The sequence below is a fragment of the Equus quagga genome, chromosome 15 (genome assembly GCF_021613505.1).
Source record: "Equus quagga isolate Etosha38 chromosome 15, UCLA_HA_Equagga_1.0, whole genome shotgun sequence".
Classification (NCBI taxonomy): Eukaryota; Metazoa; Chordata; class Mammalia; order Perissodactyla; family Equidae; genus Equus; species Equus quagga.
This window is the reverse complement of record NC_060281.1, coordinates 56,190,616-56,215,824: the sequence shown is the minus strand read 5'-3', so window position 1 is coordinate 56,215,824 and position 25,209 is coordinate 56,190,616. Positions and strand designations below refer to the sequence as shown.

Sequence of the window (25,209 nt, the reverse complement as noted above, 5' to 3'; positions counted from 1 at the left end):
GATGCTGAGTATCTTTTCATGTATTTATTTGCCATCTATGTATTTCTTAGTGAAGTGTCTCTTACAATCTTTTTGCTTACTTTTTAAATTGGGTTGTTTATTTTATTATTATTGAGTTTTGAGGGTTCTTTACATATTCTAGACATAAGTCCTTTATCAGGTCTGTGATTTACAAGTATTTTCTCCCAGTTTCTGGCTTGTCTTTTCATTAAGAGTTCAATATTTTGAAGTTTAAAAAACTTTTCAAAATAGAAAAGTTTTGGAAGACAGTCTATTAAAGTCAAATCACTGAAAAAGTCTAAAATATTTTCATGAAATCATACCAAATGTACTTTTTAATACGTAAAGTAATATTTATGAAATAATTTAAAGGATAGAATGGTGGCAACATTTTTCTTTTGTAAAGGAAGATGCTACAAGATAACCTTGAACATGGTTGTTTGACTACCATTAATGAAAGCTGTCCTTTAATGTAGTATGTTTTCCTTGATGTCTCAGAGATGCTGGAATGTTCAGAGCTGGATGCTAGGAATTGAACCCACTCAAAGTCTCCACCAAAAGAAAATCAATTTGAATAAAACAAGAGAAACTGATGGTTGGTAAAGTGACTTTCTCTGCGCCTGACTTAACACGGCAGGGGATACAGATCATTGTGAGAGAAACACGTGAGAGTTCCGGTGAGAAGCAAACTCCAAAGCTGTGTCCTGCCCTCGACCCTCCCGTCCACCAGACAGTTCACCGAGGAGCCTTCTCCACCTGGCTTTCACTTGGCCCTAGATGTCTGGATCCATAGATCCTGTGCCTGGTGCCACTGCGCCCCCATCCCAACCTCCTATTTGGTTGATGATTCTTCAGGTTTCCCTCCTAGGCTTTTCGCATGCTGCATGGTTTGTGGCCTTGTTTAGTCCTTTGATGTGGGCATCCTCTGTTGCCTCCAGTGAAGATCTCAGCTCTCATGGAGAGACTCTTCCCCCTACTCCTCACCCTTCTCACCCTCCCCCAAGTCAGTGGCTATACCTAAGAGAAGGTAGAAGAGGAGAAATCAGATTTGGGGACAAGCTAAATTGATGAAAAAGCAAAAAAATCTTCAGAGGGGTACTAGGCCCAGGAATATGTGCTGTATGGACTTAAAACACTTTGGCTTGGAAAGCAGTCTGGAGTCTGTGCATAGTGAACATTTATTCTATCACAATTCTTATTCTTTGAAAATATAGTGCATGTGTTAAAATCTGTGTTAAATGAGAATTGTTAAAATCTGCATATATTAAAATCTGTAGGTGGGACTGTCCCACAGACACAATTAATAAAAGCAACATACTGAAAAATGTTCCATCTTACTGTAAGGATAAACTCAAAGGGCAATTGGTTAGAAAAAATTTAAGTGATAATATTTAATTCTGGCAAGGTTTTGGTGAAACAGTACCAATGACACACTGATATCCGCAAGGTAAAATTCAACTCTTTTGAAAATTCATTTGATTATGTACATAAAGATCTACATGTATATTTATAGCTTTAAAAAAAGCAGTAATCTCACTTTTATAATTTATTCTAGGAAAATAACCCACAAAGGAAAAACCTCTCCACATAAAAGCAGAAAGAGGGGCTGGCCTGGTGGCACAGCAGTTAATATCGCACTTTCCACTTCTCGGTGACCCGGGGTTCGCTGGTTCTGGTCCCAGGTGCGGACATGGCACCCCTTGGCAAAAGCTATGCTGTGGTAGGCATCCCACATATAAGGTAGAGAAGGATGGGCACGGATGTTAGCTCAGGGCGAGCCTTCCTCCAAAAAAAAAAAGGAAAGAGCCCAAATATCCAACAAGGGGAGGGGCTAAAAAAACCTGTATTTCCACTCTGGAATATTATGTGGCCATTAAGAATTATATATAATCAATATACAATCTATAAGGCTAGCATAGTAACATGTAAAAATGTGTGGTATATTAATTAAAACAACATTGAAGAGTTTATGTCACTATGATTTCAACTCTGTAAAAGTATGTGGACAACGACTGGATGTGTCTGAAATGTTCTAGCATGAGCTATGATTTATTCATACACTAAAATACAGGAGTGAAAATGAGTAACCTACAGCTACTCCTATCACAAGGAAGAATCTTGCAATTATAAGGTTGAGGGGGAAAAAGTTAGAAAAGGATATACAAGATACAATAAAAAAAGGTATGCAAAACAATATTATGCATTGTTTAGAGATACACATGTGTGCAGGAAATAAAGAAATGCATGGTAAAGGTGAACACTAGATTCAGGATAATGGTTACCATTGGGTGGAGGGGAGGAAGTGCAACCGAAGAGGGGCCACGGGGGCTTGAACTATATTCATATTTTATTTCTTAACCCGGGTGGTAGGTACCTGCATATTTGTTATATTTGTTTTTACACAGTTTGATGTGAAGTATTTGGAATAAGTAATCTTTAAGAGAGCATCACAGCCCTTACATACATGGAGATAGGAAATAAGGTCTAACCAGACCTCCCCACCTCCGGGTGCGTGAGGGCTAACAGCAGGTGCAGCGGCATGCTCTCCTCTCCCCAGCTCTCCTTGCCCATGGGGCCTGCCCACGTGTGCTGGAGCACACGGTGTACATGCCCACAGGAGTTGTGATGGGCCTTGCCAAGCATCTCGAAGAAGCAGGTTCCAAGGGCAGGGCTGAGTTAGGCTGAGGAAGAGCACCCATGTCTGGCCTTGTCCACAGCAACATACGCTTGATTGTAGCAGAGGAGGAAGTCCTCTTGGAAAGCTGCTCACCCGTGCTGTGTGGACAACAGGCACCAAGGCAGAGAAGCCAGCCAGTTGCTGGTGCTGAATGAGATTCACGCAGTCCAGGAGGGACTGCTCAGTCATGAAGTCCTCCAGAGGAAGATTTCCCAGGTTGAATCTCCTCTGATGTCCCCCTGTATTCTAGATTTGTGGACATAGTTTCAAGTTAATAATAAGTTAACTTGCTCCAGTATATTATGAGGCACTGCAATCGAAGTGACTAAAGAAAATGAGGTGAACACATCTTGTGTTAGTTTCCTATTGCTGCTGTAACAAATTAGCACAAACTTAGTGGCTTAAAACAACACAAAAACATCATCTTACAGTCAGTAGGTTAGAAGTCTTATGGGGGTCTCACTCCACTAAAGTGTCAGCAAGACGATGTTCCTTTCTGAAGGCTTGAGGGGAGTCTTTCCAGCTCCTAAAGGATGCCCACATTCCTTGGCTTGTTGTTCCCTTCCCTGACCTTCAAAGCCAGCCATATTGCAACTCTGACATCCTTTAGTAGTCACCTCTCTCTCTCATGTGGCTGGGAAAATTTCTCCACTTTTATGGATACATGTGATTAGATTGGGCCCATCCTGATAATCTAGAATAGTCTCTTTCCGCATTTCAAGGTCCTTGATTTAATCACATCTGCAAAGTCCCTTTTGCCATAATTGCCTAGGTGCCTTGTTTTATCAAGGGATGCAAAGTCTCTCTTGCCATGTTCCAGGACTAGGGTGTGGATATCTTTGGGGGGCCATTGTTATGCCCATCACACACCTCTAAGAAGATCAGCGAGGCCCCATGACTTGAGGTGCAAGTGGCCTGGCCATAGAGCCAGGGTGTTTGGCACTCTCTAGTTCATAATTCCAGGTTTCCTAAGAAGCTTTTGCTTGCATTAACACTTTTTCTCTATCTTCCATAACACTAGGTAAAGACTATCTGACCACATCCCTGACTCGGAGATACCTTATCAAGAGCTTCCAGGACCAGGAGACATTTTCCACTTGACAGTTAAGCACTTGCTAGAACCAGCCAGAAGGCAAAGCTGGGGTCAAGGACCCTGTCTCAGTGGGGAGGAGGTCAGGGGGTGAATGGAGCAGACAGCAGGATCAGAATCGTGAAGAAGAACCAAAGGCTAGGGTTCAGACGGACCACAAGAGAAGCACATGACAAAGCATCAGAGGAGGTGTGAGTCATCAAATTTAACTCCAGCAGACCAAGTCTTGCTGGCCCAGAGTTCCTTAGAGAATGAGGAGTGAGCCTACTGGAGCAGACTTCTGCATTTCAAAAACAAAGAACAAAAACAAAACCCTTTTTATCTTGGAAAATTTCAAACACATACAAAAGTACAGAGAGTAGTAAAATGAACCTCTATGTGCCCATCACCTAACTTCAACAATTATTAACATTTTTCCATTATTTTTCCATCTGTCTCCAACCTCTCCCCATTCCACTCTCACTCTGCCACCTATTTATTTTAAAGCAAACCTAGTCATCGTATTAATTCACTCATAAATACTTTTCAATATGTATCACTAACAGACAAGGGCTTTTAAAAACACAGTGATACCACTATCACATCTGTTATAATTAACAATAATTTCTTAATATTATCTAATACCCAGACTGTGTTCAGTTTTCTGCTATTATCTCACAAATGTCTTTTCATAGTGGGTTCGTTGCAATCAGGATCTACACAGGTTTCACACACTGCATTTGGTTGAGTTGTCTCTTAAGTCTCTAACCTCTTTTACTCTGCAACAGCTGTGCCTCTCCTCTCTCCCTTTTCTCATGCCAATTGTTTACTTATTAGAATTTTTCACATTCTGGATTTTGTTATCACGGTGTCATTTAATATGTTTCTTTCTCCATTGTCACTTGGTAGTCAGGTCCAGAAGCCTGCTTTCAGATCCAGTTGTTCTGAAGAGAAGACTTCATAAATAGTGCTGCGTGTGTCCTCCTGCATCACGTGAGGGTGCACAGGTCTGCCTGTCTCACCTTTAGTGGGGCTGAGATTGATCAGCTGGCTCAGAGGTTTGTCAATCTGACCCATTCATTAGAAGTTCCCTATCAGTCTTGAACTTAAAGGTTTTACAAGGAATTACGATAATTCTCTAGATTGCTTATTTTCTTCAGGGATGCAAAATATAATTTTCTAAGTGTATCTTTTCTTCTGCTTTTAAAAGCTTACATTCTTCAGTGAAGAACTCTCCCTCTTCAATTATTTGGCTTCTCTGAGATAAAGTTTGTACAGGGCAGACTGTAGCACGTTTTGCAAGCACCATGGTGTGTCTGACACACTTTCATTTGTGTCCTTGTTCTCATTCCAGCTTCCCACTGCTAGGGGGATTAAGGTCCATTTTCATGGCCGTTACCCCCAGGCCAGGAGGCATAGAAGCTGATGAGGAATGATGGATTTATTGCGTGCTCTCCTCTTTTCTCCCTATGCTCAAATTTTACTGGTCTACAAGGTCCAACTCTCATCCCCTTCACAAAGTCTTCCACGAGTCTCCCGCTTGGATGTCCTCTGTTCTTCCTCTGAACTCCAGTCACTTGACAAGCGTTCCCTCTGTTAGATGCTTGTCCCCGTGTCTCTTTTTTAAAAACTTTTCCTTGATTCCTCATAAATAGTTATTTATGTATTTTATCTTCTTTTCTACATTCCTTGGAAGCAGGGCTTATCCGTGATCTAGCTTTCTGTCTCCATAGTGACTAGCATTGCTTAACCTTTCATGGGAAGTCAATAATTACTTATTTAATGAAAAAAGATTAATGAATTAGAGCCCTCACAGCATTGGATTTTTGTTTTTCCTCTTAAACAGAGGAATGCCAATTTTTAATAATTTAGAAATATGATGATAGACTTCTCTAACTATTAAAAAATAAATTATGTTAAGTGATCTCTTTTTCATTATAGTGGGATGCAGTTGGATTGTAACTTTCTAGACACTAAGATATTTTCATTTTCTTCTACCATATTTTTCCTGTTTTATCTGCCTTCATCTTTTCCAGCTTTATTGAGATATAATTGACATATAACACTGTGTACATTTAAGATATATAATGTGTTGATTTGATACACTTATATGTTGCAAAAGGATAACCACCATAGTATTAGCTGACAACTCCATCACCCACATAATTGCCATTTCTTTTTTGTGGTGATGCCTTTATCTTTAGATGCCATCTAAAGTAAACTATGAGTGCTATTTCCCAAAGCACCCCTAATCATGGTTAATGTAAACATCTATTGCTATGCGAATTGTGGCAGCACATGCAACTATACAAATGTACTTCATTCACCATGAAAAGTAGCACATAAGTTTTTATTTCTGCATTTTGAAAGAAAAAAGTTTGATTAGTCTAAACAGAAATCAGGTGGGACAATATTCAAAATTTCAAAACCTGAAAATGCAAACTTCAATTCTCTGTTTTTGTGGATGAATAATACTGCCACTATGCCACTGTGTGACAATTTAATAAGCCAATTTTTTGAAGGTTGATAATTTCTTAAACTTGGTAATAAAATTATGTTGCATATAAAAATGATAGCAAAGCAACAAAAGTTCTTTCTTACCAGGAAATCAAGCTCTTCATTTAGATTGTGGTACTTATCCAGTTTGGCTCCCAATAAGAGAGGTACATCTCTGACCTTCTTGGCTTCATTTGAATCAAAGTCTGTAACCTGAGATTAAATATATTTGTGCTCACTTCCAATACTTTCACACTCCTTGGAAGATTTGACAATAAATACTTTATTAGTTTATCAAAGACATCTTCAGTGGCTAGAATAATAGAAGTGTAGAACTTAGAGCCAAAAAATTTCAACAAATTTATCAAAGACCATAAGTATCTGAAATTGTATTTTTGTATGTTAAAGATAGTACACAGTAAATGTGAAATTCACCTCAATAACCTGATCTTGAAATGCTTTTTCGTTAGCAATTAACTCTCTAAGGGTTGTGATTCTGTCTTTATGTTTCAGTAGCTAGAAAAAAAAAAAAGCATTTTACATTTCAGAAAAGGAGAGGAAATACAACTACATTTTATACCATTTACAATAAAATCATCAAACCGTGCACAGTCTAATCTCTGGTCTCCAAAGGGTCTACTGTTTTATAGCTCGTGTGCAGAAAAGAGTTCCCCAGCAGGCCTGGGACTGCCCTCCTTGGAAAGGCCTGCTAGCCAGGCTGCCCCCTGAGTGGCATCTGGGGACCTGGATTGTGGGAGCATTTCCATCATCCCTGATGTGAGTGGCTCACTATGCTCACCTATTTGTACAGAGAATGCGGTTAATGCTGAACACCTCTTTCCTTCTGGAGGGTCTGGTATTTTGGTACTTGCTAGGCAGGAGGTGCCTCTGTGAACAGCTCCCAGTAAAAACCTTAGGCACCGAGTCTCTAACGAGCTTCCCTGGTAGAAGACACTTCACAGGCATTGTCACAAGTCATTGTCCTGTGTGACTCCACTGGACAAGACTCTGGGAAGCTTGAGCCTGGTTTCCTCTGGACTTTGCCCCATGCACCTGTCCCCTCTGCTGATTTTGCTCTGTCCTCTCACTGTTGTCCCCCATAGCTGTGAGTACGACTGTATGCTGAATCCACCGGTCCTAGCAAACCATCAAACCTGAGGGTGAGCTTGGGATCCCCAAGAAGCTTATCCTAATATTCAACTGTTTTTACAGGCAGGCTATTAAAATTCTTCTTTAAAGAAAAAAATTAGCCAAGATTTTCTGGATGTAATTTATAATCATTTCTCATTTGTTCTTTCAGTATAACAATAAATCTTAGTATTCAGTATATGAACTTTTCCAAATATCAGTGAGGTAAAAGTGTACTGCACAGAATATTTTTTTATTATGAAAAATTTCCAATATTTTTTAAAATAGAGAAAAAACTTAATGACCCCACCATGCAACTATCATCCAGCTTCAACTATTAACAGCTAATGGCCAATCTTGTATCATTTATATCCCCAACCTCTTCCTCCTCCCTCATTCCCCTTCACTGAATCAAATCACAGACATCACATCATGTCATCTGCCAATATTTCTGCAATTACACAGAAATTTACCAAAAGAACATAAATATCTGAAATCGCATTTTTGTAACCTCCTGCTCCAACCTGAACTGGGCCTATTTTTGAAGGCTGGTTTAAGAAGTGGAGGCCAGTGGGTTTTCTGCATGTCTATTTATTCCCTGATGCATTTCTCCACAGGTTGGCTAGGAGACAAAGAGATTCCCCAGAACACTCGCAACTAATTTTCTGTCCACCTCAGTTCAGAGGAGTAATTTCCTGATGGGCTAGGACCGAATTTGTTACAACAATCCAAGATCCCAGATTTGAATGTTTTTATTCCTTTAGCCAGATTAATCTGTCACTTCTTTATTCCTCTCACATTAAAAATGGCACAAGTTAACATCCTATCACCTTCTCTATTTAACTTACTCTCTTAATTTTATCCCTCAGTCTCTGCACCACTAGACCAAGAAAGGAACAACTGAAGAAATTCCAGGAGCCGCTTCCCTTACCCTTGTCCCACTTGAGAAATAAAACAATGTGTTTTCGATGTCTCCATTATTCCAAGTGATGAAGTTTGAAATCACTGCAGGAATGTCAAAATACACTACTCCTCAGGAATCAGTAGTGTCACGCAAAAGGGAAAAAATAACCATGCCAATTTTTTGGTAGATGAATGAGATTTTCTAATACAGATTTACGTTCTAGAACAAGGCAAATGTTGAACAACATATCTCTTTAGTCAGGGCCATAGTAAAGGTAATCTGGTTTCTCTCTTTTTTTTTTCTTAAGATTTTATTTTTCCTTTTTCTCCCCAAAGCCCCCGGTACGTAGTTGTATATTTTTAGTTGTGGGTCCTTCTAGTTGTGGCATGTGGGACACCGCCTCAGCATGGCTTGATGAGTGGTGCCATGTCCACGCCCAGGATCTGAACTGGTGAAACTCTGGGCCACCGAAGTGGAGCGTGTGAACTTAACCACTCGGCCATGGGGCTGGCCCCTGGTTTCTCTTTTTAAAAAAGCCAAATTTTAGGAGTTTCTTTATACTTTTACATTATCTTTTTTTTGACTATTTTTCTCACCAAAAATGACACAAATTCTAAAATGAAGGCTAAATACAGTACCTGTATATCTAAATTTTTCTTTTTAAGGTGGAAGCTCTTCAATTTTTCTAGCATTATATCACTCACTTTCTCACTCTCTTTGAAATGTTCAGCATCAGGATTGGTGATGTCCTAAGGGTAACAGTTTGAGAAGTTATAGTAAAAATTTTCAGTAAAGCTAAAAGGAGGAAGGACAACACAAAAAAAGAAAATGACAGGCCAATATCAGTGATGAACATCGATGCAAAAATCCTCAACAAAAAACTAGCAAATCGAATACAATGATACATTAAAAAGATCATACATGATGATCAAGTGGGTTTCAATCCAGGGATGCAGGGATGATTCAACATCCACAAATCTATTAACCTGATACACCACATTAACAAAATGATGAATAAAAATCACATGATCATCTCAATAGATGCAGAGAAAGCATATGACAAGATACAGCATTCATTTATGATAAAAACTCTAAATTAAATGGGTATCGAAGGAAAATACCTCAACATAATAAAGGCCATATATGGCAAAGCCATAGCAAATATCATTCTCAATGGAGAAAAACTGAAAGCTATCCCTCTAAGAACAGGAACCAGACAAGGATGCCCACTGTCACCACACATTTAACAAAGTATTGGAAGTCCTAGCCAGAGCAATCAGGCAAGAAAAAGAAATAAAAGGGATCCATATTGGAAAAGAAGAAGTGAAACTGTCACTCTTTGCAGACGACAGGATTTTATATCTAGAAAACCCTAAAGAATCCACTAAAAAACTTTTAGAAACAAATGAATACAGTCAAGTCGCAGGATACAAAATCAACATACCAAAATTGGTTGCGTTTCTATACACTAGCAACGAAGTAGCAGAAAGAGAAATTAAGAATACAATCCCATTTACAATTGCAACAAAAAGAATAAAATATCTGGGAATAAACTTAACCAAAGAGGTGAAAGGTCTGTACACCGAAAACTATAAAACATTGTTGAAAGAAATCGAAGAAGACACAAAGAAATGGAAGGATATTCTGTGCTCTTCGATTGGAAGAATTGACATAGTTAAAATGTCCATGCTTCCTAAAGCAATCTATAGATTCAATGCAATCCCTATCAAAGTTCCAACAACATTTTTCACAGAAATAGAACAAAGAATCCTAAAATTTATATGGAACAACAAAAGACCCCAAATAACCAAAGGATTCCTGAGAAAAAAGAACAAAGCTGGAGGTATCACACTCCCTGATTTCAAAATATACTACAAAGCCATAGTAACCAAAACAGCATGGTACTGGCACAAACACACACACAGATCAATGGACAGAATCGAGAGCCCAGAAATAAACCCTCACATTTATGGACAACTAATATTTGACAAGGGAGCCAAGAGCATACGATGGAGAAAGGAGAGTCTTTTCAATAAATGGTGTTGGGAAAACTGGACAGCCACTTGCAAAAGAATGAAAGTAGACCATTCCCTTACACCATGCACAAAAATCAACTCAAAATGGATTAAAGACTTGAATGTAAGACTCGAAAACATGAAACTTCTAGAAGAAAACATAGGCAGTAGGCTCTTTGACATCATTCTTAGCGCATATTTTCAAGTACCATGTCTGACCGGGCAAGGGAAACAAAAGAAAAAATGAACAAATGGGACTACGTCAAACTAAAAAGCTTCTGCACAGCAAAGGAAACCATCAACAAAACAAAAAGACAACCTAACAATTGGGAGAAGATATTTGCAAACCATATATCAGACAAGGGGTTAATATCCAAAATATACAAAGAACTCATACATCTCAACAACAAAAAAACCAACAACCCAATTAAAAAACGGGCAAAAGATCTGAACAGAGATTTCTCCAAAGAAGATATATGGATGGCCAACAGGCATATGAAAAGATGCTCAAAATCATTAGCTATCAGGGAAATGCAAATCAAAACTACAACGAGGTATCACCTCACTCTGGTCAGAATGGCTATAATTAACAAGACAGGAAACAATAAATGTTGGAGAGCATGTGGAGAGAAGAGAACCCTCGTACACTGCGGGTGGGAGTGCAAACTGGTACAGCCACTATGGAAAGCAGTATGGAGTATCCTCAGAAAATTAAGGATAGATCTACCATATGATCCAGCTATCCCACTGCTGGGTATTTATCCAAAGAAATTGAAAACTCAAATGCATAAAGATACATGCACCGCTATGTTCATTGCAGCATTATACACAATAGCCAAGACATGGAAGCAACCCAGGTGCCCATCAAGGGACGAATGGATAAAGAAGATGTGGTATTTACACACGATGGATACTACTCAGCCATTAGAAATGATGAAATCTGGCCATTTGTGACAATATGGATGGTCCTTGAGGGTATTATGCTGAGAGAAATAAGTCAGAGGGAGAAAGTCAAATACCATATGATCTCACTCATAAGTAGAAGATAAAAACGACAAACACACAGCAACAGAGATTGGATTGGTGATTACCATAGAGGAAGATGGGGGAGGGCAAAAGGGGTGATGAGGCTCACATGTGAAGTGATGGACTCTAATTAGTCTTTGGGTGGGGAACACGATGTAATCTACACAGAATTCGAAATTTATTACAATGTACATCTGAAAGCTATATAATGTTATAATCCAATGTTACTGCAATTAAAAATAAATAAATGGGGGCTGGCCTGGTGACACAGCAGTTAAGTGCGCACGTTCCGCTTTTCATCAGCCCGGGGTTCTCCGGTTGGGATCCCGGGTGCAGACATGGCACCGCTTGGCAAAAAGCCATGCTGTGGTGGGCGTCCCGAATATAAAGTAGAGGAAGATGGGCATGGATGTTAGCTCAGGGCCAGTCTTCCTCAGTAAAAAGAGGAGGATTGGCAGTAGTTAGCTCAGGGCTAATCTTCCTCAAAAAAAAAAAGACAAATAAATAAAAGGAGGAAGGAAAAAACACAATGAAACAAATCTCCCTTCCACAATAAGTGCCCAAACCAAAGGAAGTAAAATAATATTGAACTCCACTCTTCAATTACTCATCATAAGACATCTTAATAAAGTGTTAGTGTAGAAAGAATTCATACAGATTCACACTTGTAAATAAGCTGTTATCGGGACAGATTACTATAATGGCTGGGAAGTTAATATTCATCTATAATAACTATACATGCTTACAGTCTTACATACATTCCCTCTTAGCCTAGTCAGCTTACAAATCCAAATTTTAGACAAATCGTTATACCTGACACCAGAACAATCAGACATCTTCAACAATACTGAAACTCTAGAAATTTCAAGGGTACCCAGAATGAAGGTACTAGTACCAGTATAACGTAAGGGTCAAAAGTGCATGCACTGGAGTCAGACTGCCTGGATTTCTATCTCAGTTCTGCCACTTAACCATATGTGAGACTTTGGACAAGAAACTCAACTATTCTAAGCCTAGGTTTTTCTGTGTTTAAAAAAAAAAAGCCTGACAATATAAAGAATGGTGTAAAGAGTGAATGAGATAATCCATGACAGGACAGTAAATTTAAATGCCTCCAAGGACAGGGTGGGAAGTCAGCAGACTGAGTGCCTATTGGGAGTCTGACCGTGTTAGGGAGAGGCAAACAGCATGCTGAGTTTCTGGTCTTGGGGGCTTCTGTTCCAGTGGGGATGGGAGAACAGAACAAGCAAACAGACAGCATTTGTTTGGTGTGGGGTGAGATCTACTAAGAAGAGGGCTGATGACACACTCCATCATTCACGGGTCTGGTAGAGAAGCAGCAGCCAGCAGATAAGATTGAGAAAGAACAGCAGGCTCCAGTGAGACAGGAGAAAACCAAGCAAACGTGGTGAGTAAGCAAAATGTTTGAAGCGGGAGGGTGGGGTAGAAAAGTCTGCAGCAAAGCAGAGTAGGTGCCACATTCAAACTCAAATATTTAAAAACAAAACTTTAGATGGATACAGTCTGTGGTCCCCCACTTTGTGATCTCTGCATAAAATGCTTAGCCCTGGTTCTAGCATTTGGTAAATACTAGTGTTCAACAAATTTTAGCTGAAACAAAATAGAAGTAAGGTTTGTGTTGGATCAGGAACGTCACAACTCATGCCCCCAAATTTTGGCTCAGATGGCAGCAGTTAAGATCAAAGAATATACAATAATAGAAGGGAAGAGGAAGAGAGCTGGCTAAGCTAATTTGAGAAGCTATCAAGTGTCATGCCCTTTAATAGGTTCTCATTAAATGTAGCACTAGTAACCGCCCAGGGGCAGCAGCAAACATCTTTTCCCCCATTTAAGATGAGGAAACCAAGGCGGAGAAAGGAAAAGTTACTTGGCCAAGTCACACAGCCAGGAAGTGGTGAACACAGATTCAAACTCACGTGACTCTAACTTCATTTCTCATTCTACTCTTGTACACAGCTCCACACTGCCCTCCCCCTGCCCAACAGCTAGACTTTAGATTGGGTAAACAGCTCATTAATGAGAACAAACCCTAATCACGAGGGGCAGACCGACCCAGAGCATGAGGCCAGTGCTCTGAGAGAGCTTTCCTGAAATGTGGGAAGTACCAGATGAAGGGTTTCACCTCATGTCTTTATTTTCTATCTTATTATAGACTTGTGGGAATTAGGTGTTGAAGAAAGATAAACAGAAAAAAGAAGGAGGAGGAAGGAAGGGCTGACCGGTTGGTTGAAGGGTCTGTATTTTGTTTTCCATTGTTTTTCTTCCATAACTTATATTGCCTCTTCTGGTTTAGTCCAACCTTGATATTTCTTCCATCCCAATAAAAAAATATGATTTTTTTTTTTTTTATTACCTGGCGTGTAAGAAGTCCTACCACCAGAGCCAGAAGATTGCGAATTTTGGAGGCCAGCTGAGAAGTTATTTTCACATCTGGGGGATTCAGGCTCTCATCTTCACAAGGCGAGCGATTCAGGACCAAATTAGAATGTATTATCTTTGCATCCTACATGTACACAATTCAGATTTGTCACAATAAAGACAAAGAATCTGCATTACTTTTTAAGTAAAATGCTGAATAAAATGCCACTGTTAAAAACTCTGAGCAGTGGTTCTCAAACTTTTTGGTTCTCAGAAATCTCAGGGAAAAAAAAAAAGATCAAGATCCCCACTTACAAAATCCTTTCTCAAAGGATGCTTCAGATGTCTGGTCATGAGTACCCACAAAATTCCCACATTAATTTTTGCCTCTTACAAAATAATCACAAGAGGCCAGAAATGGCTGTTCTTTAATGTGAGTACCCAAGAACCAAAGAAACTTCTCCAAACCTGTGGCGCATTTTCCATTCTCTCTCTCCATTTTTTTTTTTTTTTTTTTTTTGCTCAGAAAGATTTGCCCTGGGCTAACATCTGTCACCAATCTTCCTCTTTTTTTTGCTTGAGGAAGATTTGCCCTGAGCTAATATCTGTGCCAATCTTCCTCTATTTTGTATGCGGGTTCCCACCACAGCACAGCTGATGAGTGGTGTAGGTCCGCACCTGGGATCTGAACCTGTGAACCAAGGCCGTGGAAGCAGAGTATGCCGAACTTAACCACTACACCACAGGGCTGGCCCATATCTCTCCTTTTTTGTTAATAATTCTTTCTGCAAACAAATTTGCGTAAGTGCCATGCTTAAATATGCATCACCAGATTATTAGAAAGTCTTGAGATCCTGCATTAGAGATTCTGATTTGTGACAATACCTTTGTGATATCTGACTCCATCACATCCCCCAAGTGCTCCTTTAACTGAGCTATCGCAGATTTGGGGTAACTTTGCTCCTCAGTCCTTGCAACCTGATGCTGGAGTTTTGCATTTTCATTTTTGACTTCATCGATCTGCTGCTGAAGTTTTATATTCTCAGCCTTTTCACTTTCAGATATGAATTGCAAATTTTTAACTTGCACCACCAATTTCTCAAGGCTGGATTTCAGTTTCTGTCTTTCTTCCAGGTTTTTCTTTTCATGTTTCTGAAATTCTTCATGTAAAGACAGGAACTCTTGTTCTCGGGCCACTTTTTCCCTTTTCAACAAGTCCAAAGCACAAGTGGTGGCCTTTTCCAACTCTCCTTTGAGTAGCTGCAGCCTCTCTACCTCTTCTGCCTTCTGGCTTAAGGTTTTGTCCATCTCTATGCACTGACTTAGAGTTTTATTTTTTTGTTGCATTTCAGTCATGTACCTTTCCTGGAGACGAACATAATTGCCCTTCATCTTCTTAAGCTCTAGTTGTAAGGTTTCCTTTTCATTCCTAGATTTCTGAAGAAGTGTTTGGGTGTTAGCTAAAATCTCATGGAAATTCTGCAGTGTCTTGTCCATATCATTCTTCTCTAGCATGACTCTGTATTTTTCTTCAATTAATTCTTCGACTTTCTCCTTTAGCTTATTTATGATGTCAACGAACACTTGCTGTTTGGAAGTGTTCATCTGTAGCTCTTCAACCTTCCTCTCTAAATACATTTTACTACACTGTAGGTCTTGGATCAGAGTTTGCTGCTTTTTGTTAGTATGTTTTAATTTCCGTAAGACTTCATTTAAAGCCAAATCCTCTTCCAGAGGTTGTAAGCTTTCCAAGCTTTGCTCTGTGTCAGGTGTCCTGCAGTCCTCCTGAGATGCTCCATCACTCGAAGAAGCGCCTGCAGGAGACCCAGGTGAGGCAACCCCTGGACTGTCCACGCCCTCCACTGTTACTGCCTGTTGGTGACTGGCTGACGTCTTAGGAATATCCCCAGAATTCTGTATTCCTTTTGAAGAAAATGCAAGCTGTAAATCATAGTAAATAAAATAAGCATGAAAGAGTAGAAAGATGATGAACTTTGAAGTCAGACAGAGCTGGCCTTGAATCCTAGATCCCTAGTTTAGTTTCCTCAGCTATAAAAGAACAATGCTAATATCTACTACCAACAATAACACCTACTTAAAAAAATACTTAAGTATCAATTGCTAAATGTATGCACAGTGCCTACCAGCACAGCAGAGCACAAACAGTAGGTAGAGGGTAGAGATACGTATCACATTTACTGTCACAGAAGAAAAGTTAAACTTTGATACCCTCACCATTTCCTATGATGCAAACTTTTCTGAATACATATAAGATAGTTTCACCTCAAATAAATTAAAACAAACATCAATTACCCTACAGTCTGTGAGGCCTCTTTTGAATAAAGACTTTATTTCTCATTAAACCATTACCTCACTATGCTATCAATCCTCTCAGCCTTAGAATGTCAGATGAACATGCCTCACGATTGACTTTCTGTCCACAATACAGGTTTTCGGGGATTAAAAAAGGACAGTAAGTTGTAGTAAGAAAATACTGAAATGAATATGACATAAAAACCTCAGTAGGGGTGGGCTGTATAACTTTCTAGAATTTAAAGATACTGGACCCCTGTATTTTAACGGTTTTCATTGTTCTGGGATAAAGACAACTATCTTTACTGGGGCCTACAAGGTCCTGATATCTGATCTTGATATCTGACCCATGCTACCTCTCCATCCTCATCTACTGCATCCCTCCTGCTCCCTTTAGCGCAGCAACACTGGGCTTCCTTCAGGTCTTGGTAGGTACCATTCTCCCTGCAGCCACAGGGTTTTTGCATATGTTGTTACTTCTGCATGGAATGCTTTCCCATCCACTGTAACCTAATTAACTCCTGCTCGTCCTTCGGAACTCAGCTCAATTCCCACCACTTCAGGGAAGCCTTCCTCAAACTCCCTGACCAGGACAGTAAGACCCCCATCTTACTTTTATTCACAGCACTTATCATAGTTGCAAGTTTATATGTAATTTTATACTACATTATATATGCTTTACACACACTTTACATGCAACTTTTATTCACAGCATTTATCATAGTTGAAAGTTTACATTTATTTGTGTGATTATTTGTTTAAAGTCTATTTCCTCTACTAGGATATTATTTTCATAAGGACAAAAATCACATCTTTTTGTTTTTTAACCATTACATAACTAACACATAATACAGGGGATAGCACATAATAGATGCCTGAAGGTATTACTGACTGACTGAATAAATGACTAAATGCAATGGGAACAGGAAGGAATAATCTTGAGAAGTCCTAATTAAACAGTTTTAAATGTCATTTTCCAGAAATCAACATAGAGAAATAAAGTTCTCTTTTAAATGCTTCTTCCAAATAAATGAACAAAAGATTGCTCATATTTGTAAATGAAACATAATGGCCATATCTCTTCTCATCAAACTCATAATGAAAAGGTATTATTTATGCTATTCTTGAATGATTTCATTTGCCCACACTAATTCTTAAAATTTTTATTTTTTGTTCAGAGAGTATATAGAATTTACACAGTTGGCATCTTCAGAGCTCTTAGGATACGACATGCATGCCCAGAATTAATAAATCAAAAGGCAATTTAAGGGCCAGCCCCGGTGGCCTAGTGGTTAAGTTCAGTGAGCACCAGTTCAGCAGCCTGGTTTGGTTCCCAGGCACGGACCTACACCACTCTGTTAGTGGCCACGCTGTGTTGGTTGCCCACATACTAAAAGAATAAAACAGAGGAAGATTGGCACAGATGTTAGCTCAGGACAAATCTTCCTCAGCCAAAAAAAAAAAAAAAGATAATTTAATGTTTTCACTTTGGTAGGAAAGTAAATATTTTTTGCTTGTCAATAGGAACCCCATGATTAAAAAAACTTGATTTTCTTGTCAAATAATTTAATTAATACCCCTGTACTTCTTCCTCTTCTCAACCCCCTGCTTCAATTTGATTCACAAAATATAAAAGCTTATTATATTCAAGGCACTGTGTAGATGCTAAGGTGTATAAAAGGATGAGTAAGACAGAGCCCTGATCCTCACAGACATTAGCATTTGGTAGAGCTAATCTCCAAGTATGGACTTGATTTTACTAGAAAACTTTGTTTTTAAATTGATTAAGATCTCGGAAGGCATTTTCCACAGAGGAGCAATGTCCTTTGTACTAATTAGACGATTTAGCACTACTTGGAAAAGTCTCAGTTCATATACATTTAAAAAACGCACATACACACACCCTTTAATACTCTACAGCCTGTACTGACCGTCAGAAAATCTTACCTCCTCTGTTTTATAACTAGCTCTCAGATCAAGCAGGTTAAAGTTATTCTCTTTATAAAATGGTTTTTCAACATCACTGTGTACATTTTCCTTACACAAGAAACTTTGAGGTTGACCAGTGTTGAGGGCAGATTCCGCGGGAGTACTTTCAGCCAGTGACATTTCCGTGAATTTCAGCGTCTCTCCATTGCAGTGGATTGGAGGCGGCCCTCTAGGAGGTTGTCTGACACACTCATGAGCAAGCTGCTCTTTATTTGTGGAAGTGCTAGTTCCCTTTGGATTTTCTTCCTTAAATGGACCTTCCTTTATATTGGTGTCTTTTGCATAATTATATACTTGACTTTGCAATTCTGGCTTCTCTGTGTAAGGTAAGCCTTCTGTCAGATTTTGAAATGTTATCATTTCATTATTAAATGCTTCTGTCTGATGAAGTTTACAAGTGGGTTCAAACTGTCTGAAGGAAGAAATGCTGGTGTCAATCGGCTGAGTTGGTACATTCTGTGAGTAATTTCCAATGTGGACATCTCATTAGAAGGAGAAAGATGGAAATAAGAATTAGCTGACCATAAAGTTACGTGCTTTTATATTCAGACTTATGAAATAAACTCTTAGAGACTTTTAAGAATTATATATATTTCAACCTTTTTTGCTGAGTGGATTTTAGCATGGCATTGTGCTAATAAACAAAACTTTTTCATGGGGGAAAGTTCTCAAATACTGCTACAAAAAGCTTGTTATATATTATCCTGTCCAAATACCATTATAACAAATTCCAAGATATCTTCAAAATTCTTTTGCTGCACTGTAATTTTAAAATGTTTTTATTATAAAATGTGTCAAAAGAATACAAAAGCACAGTGAATAGTATAATAGCAAACACACATAAACTTGCTTAATCTCACAACGATCCCAGGAGCTAGGTAATGTTATTATCCCTGTTTTACAGATAAGGAAACTGAGACATAAGAGATGTTAAGCTACTTGCCTAAGGTCACAGAGAGGGTAAGCAGTGCAGCTGAGATTCTAGAATGCTATTCCTAAATGCTATGCTACACTGTTTCTCAATATGACAAATTACCCAGATTTAAGATGTTTAAAAAAATCAAAAACACATAAGGCAAAAGGGAAAACAGTAAAGTGTTACAAAATTAATTCATGACCCTTCCCTTCTATCTAAATTCCCTTCTTTGCCCCTCCCCAGAGATAACTACAGTACTGAAGCCGGCATGTATTCATTATTCCCATCCATATTTTTCTACTGTTACTCTCATTTATGGACCCTAAATAATATAGATCAAGTTCCCAGACTTTCTCATTTTGTGACACCTCAATATCTCAGTAATTTTTTTCACAGCACCTCTGGACCAAAAGAAATACCTAACAGTTCCATTTATTAAGTAGTTGAGCTCAAACAACTTAATAAGAATTTGTCCCAACAACTTAGCAACTGTTTGAAAATATACATAAGCTGAAATAAAAATATTTTATTTCATCCTTAAACAACCAAACTTACTTGCTACTTGGATGCATTATCTGGCACCACACAATGTCTCAAACCTTGGAATCAGATTGGACAACACCAAACCTCACGTCCTTTCCACACAGATTTTCACGCACGACTTACTTTTTATCACAGCAATCTCCAAAAACCCAGCTTTGCAAATGAGATGTGATAGAAAGGTTTGTAGTATGGATTTATACTGAAAGAGTGAACTATCTCAAGCTCGTAATTTCTGGGGTCCAGTGGATCCTGTATCACTCTTTCCTTCAAATTTCAAAATATCCTGCAGCACCCTGGGTGAACTGTGGATATATAGTATTGTTTTCTGTGTTTTAAATTTTATGTAAATAGCATCATACATATATATATCCATATGAAAGTCTTTATTTCACTTAATATTTTGCTCTTCAGACTTAGTCATGTAAATACATGTAGGTCTTCCAGCCTCTAGAATTGTGAGAAAATGAATTTCTGTTGTTGAAGCGATCCAGACTGTGGTATTTGTTATGGCAGCTCGAGCAGACTAATATACATACTTTGCCTGTTTTGCTTTTATGTCTTTTTCTTATTGAAGTTCTTTATTTTGGATAACAATCCTTTGTCAATCACATATATGCATGTATCTTCTCTCTGTCTGCGGCTTATTTTTTTTTACTTTGTTGATTATGATTTGGTTATATAGAAGTTTTAAAAAAATTTTAATGTAGTTGAATATGTTGATTATGGCTTGTATATCTTATGTTACTTTCTGAGTCTCACTTTTTTATCAGTAACATAGAGATAAAAAACAGCCCTTATTTAAAAAGAAAAAAAGCCCTATTTCATAGAATTGTTTGTGGGTTAAATGTGATGGTGTATATAAAATGCTTACACAGTACCTGGCTATTATTCTTATTGTTATTATCATAGGACACAAAAAAATCTTAGTTTGTCTCTTTGCATATTGCCAACAAAGAGATACTCACCACCTAACAAATCGTCTAGCGTGCTATAAATTTCTTCAGAAAGTGTGAATTTGGACTCATTTTCCCTTTTTACATTCTTTATTTCATTCTGTATTAATAATAAAAAAGGCATTAATATTTAAAACATCATAAGCCTCTTCTAAAGGTGTATGTACATTGCTATATAATTTTTCTGTTAGTAGTTTTTGTTGTGCGGGTAGAATGGGCTTCCCAGTATCTTTGCCTGCTGTGTATCTGAGCTCCCTTTAATGAAACCACACTAATAGTCAAGACATTAAATGACAAACAAATATCTGGCTATTTTAAATTTTGGTCTTTTGGCAATTCAAATAATGTTAGTATAAACCTATATACAATAACCTATATACCTCTTACTGATAATTCTTTCACGTTTGTTAAACCTGACCTAAACGTTAGGGTAGTTGTTATTCTAGTCTTTTAACACTAAAGATAGATAAAATAGGGTCCCAGTAACAACGTGAAATCTGATTCCACTACATACAAATCTACAAAAATTCATGTAGAGCTTATTCTCAAAGTTACCTTAATGCATCTAAGATGAAAGGGTTAATAAGTTAACAGTACAAATAAGCTAGTAAGGGGGGCCCACCCTGTGGTGCAGCGGTTAAGTGCACGTGTTCCACTTTGGCAGCCCAGGGTTCACCGTTCGGATCCCAGGTGCAGACATGGCACTGCTCATCCAGCCATGCTGTGGCAGGTGTCCCACATATAAAAATAGAGGAAGATGTGCACGGATGTTAGCTCAGGGCCAATCTTCCTCAGCAAAAAGAGGGGATTGGCGGCGGATGTTAGCTCAGGGCTCATCTTACTCCGGAAAAAAAAATATATATACACACTAAGGAAAATATTTTAAATGTTTGAGGAAAACAATGGTTTAATCATGAATAGTATATCAACTATGTGGATCTAAATGATGCTCTAAAAAAATCCTTCTCTCTCATTAAAGTCAATTGGTTACAAACCTCTACTCAATAATGTTTTACAGCATTGTTCCACTTATTGAATGCACTTGAAATACAATAAAAACCGAGTTATATTTTATAACAATCTGTTTTTAGACTTGTTGCTAATTCAGATTATTCCTCCTAATGACATTTAAAAAGTATCAAGAACAATCTGCTTGAAAAATAGAACAGCACTGTTCACACGTATTGGTGTTACATTTACACAAATTCTTGGGACTCACTACTGATTTTCAGAGGTAATTTCTAGCTCTAGTCTCCTATGATATTACTGTTTTTCACTAAAATATGCCTTTTGTTCCTTTGGTCTATAAATTTTTTATTAAGAATAAAATGCTCACTGAAATCCAAGAGGGAGGACCTCCTTACATAATTAAGACATTCCTTTTTTACAATTTACTACACAGTATCTGGGACCCTGATAATACCACACTGTAATACTACACTGATAATGCTAATGATACACTGTGATAATACTATAACCAATGTTTTTAAAAGTGAAAATAGTTTTGGGGCTGGCCCCGTGGCCGAGTGGTTAGGTTCGCGCACTCCGCTGCAGGCAGCCCAGTGTTTCATTGGTTCGAATCCTGGGCGTGGACGTGGCACTGCTCGTCAAGCCATGCTGAGGTGGCGTCCCACATGCCACAACTAGAAGGACCCACAACTGAGAACATACAACTATGTACTGGGGAGCTTTGGGGAGAAAAAGGAAAAAATAAAATCTTACCAAAAAAAAGTGAAAATAGTTTTTCATAATTATAAAAAAGAATTTTGAATACTTTTTAAAAAGAGAAAGTAGAAAACACTCCAAAGCCCACTACCTAGTGAGAAGCAGTGTGAACCTTTTCCATGTCAACAAATATGTGTGTTATCATATTCAAGGTTTACATATCCACTGTACATCTGAACAATAATTTAGGCCCCTACTGATGAAAACGTGGGTTGTTTCAGTGTTCAGTTATTACGCATAATTCAGCAAAGATCTCATTTGTATGCTTCCTAGAGGTAGAATTAAAAACAAACTAGGCAGTTAAACTCTTGATTTCCTATCACTGAACAGCCCTTTAGAAAGGTTATGCCAATTTATGGGTTGAACCACATGAAGTTGCCAATATTTGTCCACTTTTGAACTACAAAAAGGCAATTTCATATGGCACAACCTAATACATTCCTATTATTTTCCTACACTCTTGCTAATAATTATCAAACATTGGAACAACGTTCATGATCTTGGAACATTACAATCTCTTTTATTTTGTGAGAAAGGGCACTAGGAATTTCCATGAAGGTAGGAAGGAAGTCATTTACATGTAGGGCACTGTATCATTATGAATGACATTTGAATCCTTTCCATACTGACATGGTGGAAGATGCTCTAGGCTAGATGTCAGGTCCCTTGGGCTCTTGTCCTGTCAGTGACTGAGCTGTTGTGACCATGTCCCTGGCTGCACTCTTGGGACTTCTCGAGGAGGACAGGATCGGTTTTAACACTCTATCTGTAAAATTCTACCTTCCTTTGTACACTAATGGAACTGGGAAAACCAGACCCTGTATTCCCCTCCTCTATGCCTCCACTGGAAATCTTTTTATTGTTCCTCATACTTTTGAAGAAATTTTCACATGGAAGACAATGTGAAGGCTGAATACATCTATACCTCCCAGAACTTGTAAGCCATGCACACCTGAGGCCAGTCTGAAGTGGTACTGCTGGTTTCCATAAAGAAGGGAGAACTTGAGTGAGCGAAGCCTTGAGAAAAACTGCTGAAATTCATGGCATCCACTTCTGACATGCTTTCTAATTTTTCAGGAGATGCTTCCAGTTCAAAATGTACAGGATCTGAAGGTGATCCCCAAACTTTCTGACGGTCCTTGTTCCTATCTGTTGAATGATGGAAGACCTCTTTAAAAAAACATAATTTTAATGTCTATTAGCATACGCAAAGAAAAAACTTTTTTCCTTATCCCTCCTCACATTGGAAAAGCAGCAAATTTCATTGTCCTAGACTTTAAAATGTCATTTGTCAAGTTATTGGAAAAATAAAAGATTTTAGTCTCAGTCTACCAAGGTAACTTTGTATGGTAGTAAATACTAATTTGGATAACAAGAAGTCAATATGTTTGGCTATTATCTAATAATTCCCCCAAAATCCTGGGACTCAAAAGATGAAGTGATCTCTTAGTTAATTAATCAGAAGATATTTACAAAATATTATCAGAGGGGCTGGCCCGGTGGCGTAGTGGTTAAGTTTGCACACTCAGCTTCGACGGCCCAGTACTTGCAGGTTTGGATCCGGGGCGCGTGCTAGCACTGCTCATTGAGCCATGCTGTGGCAGCATCCCACATAAAATGCAGGAAGATTGGCACAGATGTTAGCTCAGGGTCACTCTTCCTCACACACACACAAATTATCAGAGACCTATTAGATTCCACAAAACACTGTACTTCTATTTACTTGATACTTTCATTCAAATATCTCATTACCAAGTCAAATCCAACATCGTAAATCAGTTTTCCCTCACTTTCCTATGCCATACCTATTCTCTCAGGCACTTGGGTTTGAAAACTTGGAGATGTCTTTGGCATCCCTCTACCTCATCATCTGTGGGCTGCTCAGTTACCGAGTCCTGTCCATCTCTCCTCCAAAAATGTTTTTCATAACCCATGCTTTCTTCCCATCCCTATGTCATCACACTGGTCTGCAATCTCCTGACGTCCTCAGGTCTGTCAGGGGATGGGAGTGGAAAGGACATCCAATCACACTGAATTCAAATTCTTCCGCTTGACTCTCTAAGTCTTTCACAGCCGGAACCTGTTACCCACGCAGCACTCGCCTGTTCTAGTCAGATCAGGCCCACCTCCCTGCAAACAAATCATGCTCCTCACCACGTCAGTAGTCTGCCGTGGCAGGTGCTTCTCTCCTAAAACATTCCTATTTACCCAATCGCTACTTTTAAAATTCCTACGATGTCTTTAACCCAACTATCTATCTTGCATTTCAGCACCTATTCATTTTACCACTTTAGCCTTCACCATTGTGTCCAAGGTGTTAGTGTATTTACAAATACCTCTAGAAAAGTCCACTTATGGCTTTTCAACAACCCTTACAGCAAATGGACCAGTGCTGTTCACAGAGCAAATACTGATTGAATAAATCCTGCATTCCAATGATTTATTTCTATCAAAACTTCTCAATCTATAGTCACTACCTATTTGCCTGGATTATTTTATTGAATTACTGAATAAATAAATTATTGAGGTTTAATTCTTTTCAAAGCTATGTCATCATTCAGTAAAGTATAAAAAAGCCAGCGCGGGGCTGGCCTGGAGTGGTTAGGTTCTCATGCTCCGTTTTGGTGCCCCAGGATTTCCCCGGGTCAGATCCAGGAGGCAGACACGGCATCGCTCATCCAGCCACGCTGAGGCAGAGTCCCACATAGCACCACCAGACGGACCTACAGCTAGAATATACAACTATGTACTGGGGGGCTTTGGGGAGAAGAAAAAAAAGAAGATTGGCAGCAGATGTTAGGTCAGGTGCCAATCTTCAAAAAGAGAGAGAGAGAGAGAGAGAAAGAAGCACACTTGTTAGGCTTCTATGTGTATTAAAAAAAGAAGAAGAAAAACCCCCAGCGAGCCAAGCAGGCTAGCCAGGATTGGTGAAATGCCTCACTCTAGGCTCTCCTCCTCCATCTTCCAAACACGTAAATGCTGCCTGGGTTGTGCTGAACGGGATCTGAAAGATCCTCGTTTCGTTTTTCCAAATGCAAAAAAACGCAAGGGCCTTATTCCTTAAATGTTAAACCCA

The 25,209-nt window shown here is 38.8% G+C and overlaps 1 protein-coding gene across 1 annotated transcript in view; it reads right to left on the bottom strand.

Annotated features, from left to right (window-relative positions):
• CAGE1 (cancer antigen 1) overlaps window positions 1–25,209 on the bottom strand; it is a 45,661-nt gene that overhangs the window by 19,403 nt on the left and 1,049 nt on the right. The window contains exons 3-10 of the mRNA XM_046641004.1: window positions 23,086–23,301; window positions 20,421–20,508; window positions 18,039–18,478; window positions 14,580–15,635; window positions 13,690–13,839; window positions 8,913–9,023; window positions 6,678–6,758; window positions 6,348–6,455 (exon numbers count right to left, since the gene is read on the bottom strand). Coding sequence (XP_046496960.1) covers window positions 6,348–6,455; window positions 6,678–6,758; window positions 8,913–9,023; window positions 13,690–13,839; window positions 14,580–15,635; window positions 18,039–18,478; window positions 20,421–20,508; window positions 23,086–23,301 — 2,250 coding nt within the window. The remainder of the gene's footprint in view (window positions 1–6,347; window positions 6,456–6,677; window positions 6,759–8,912; window positions 9,024–13,689; window positions 13,840–14,579; window positions 15,636–18,038; window positions 18,479–20,420; window positions 20,509–23,085; window positions 23,302–25,209) is intronic.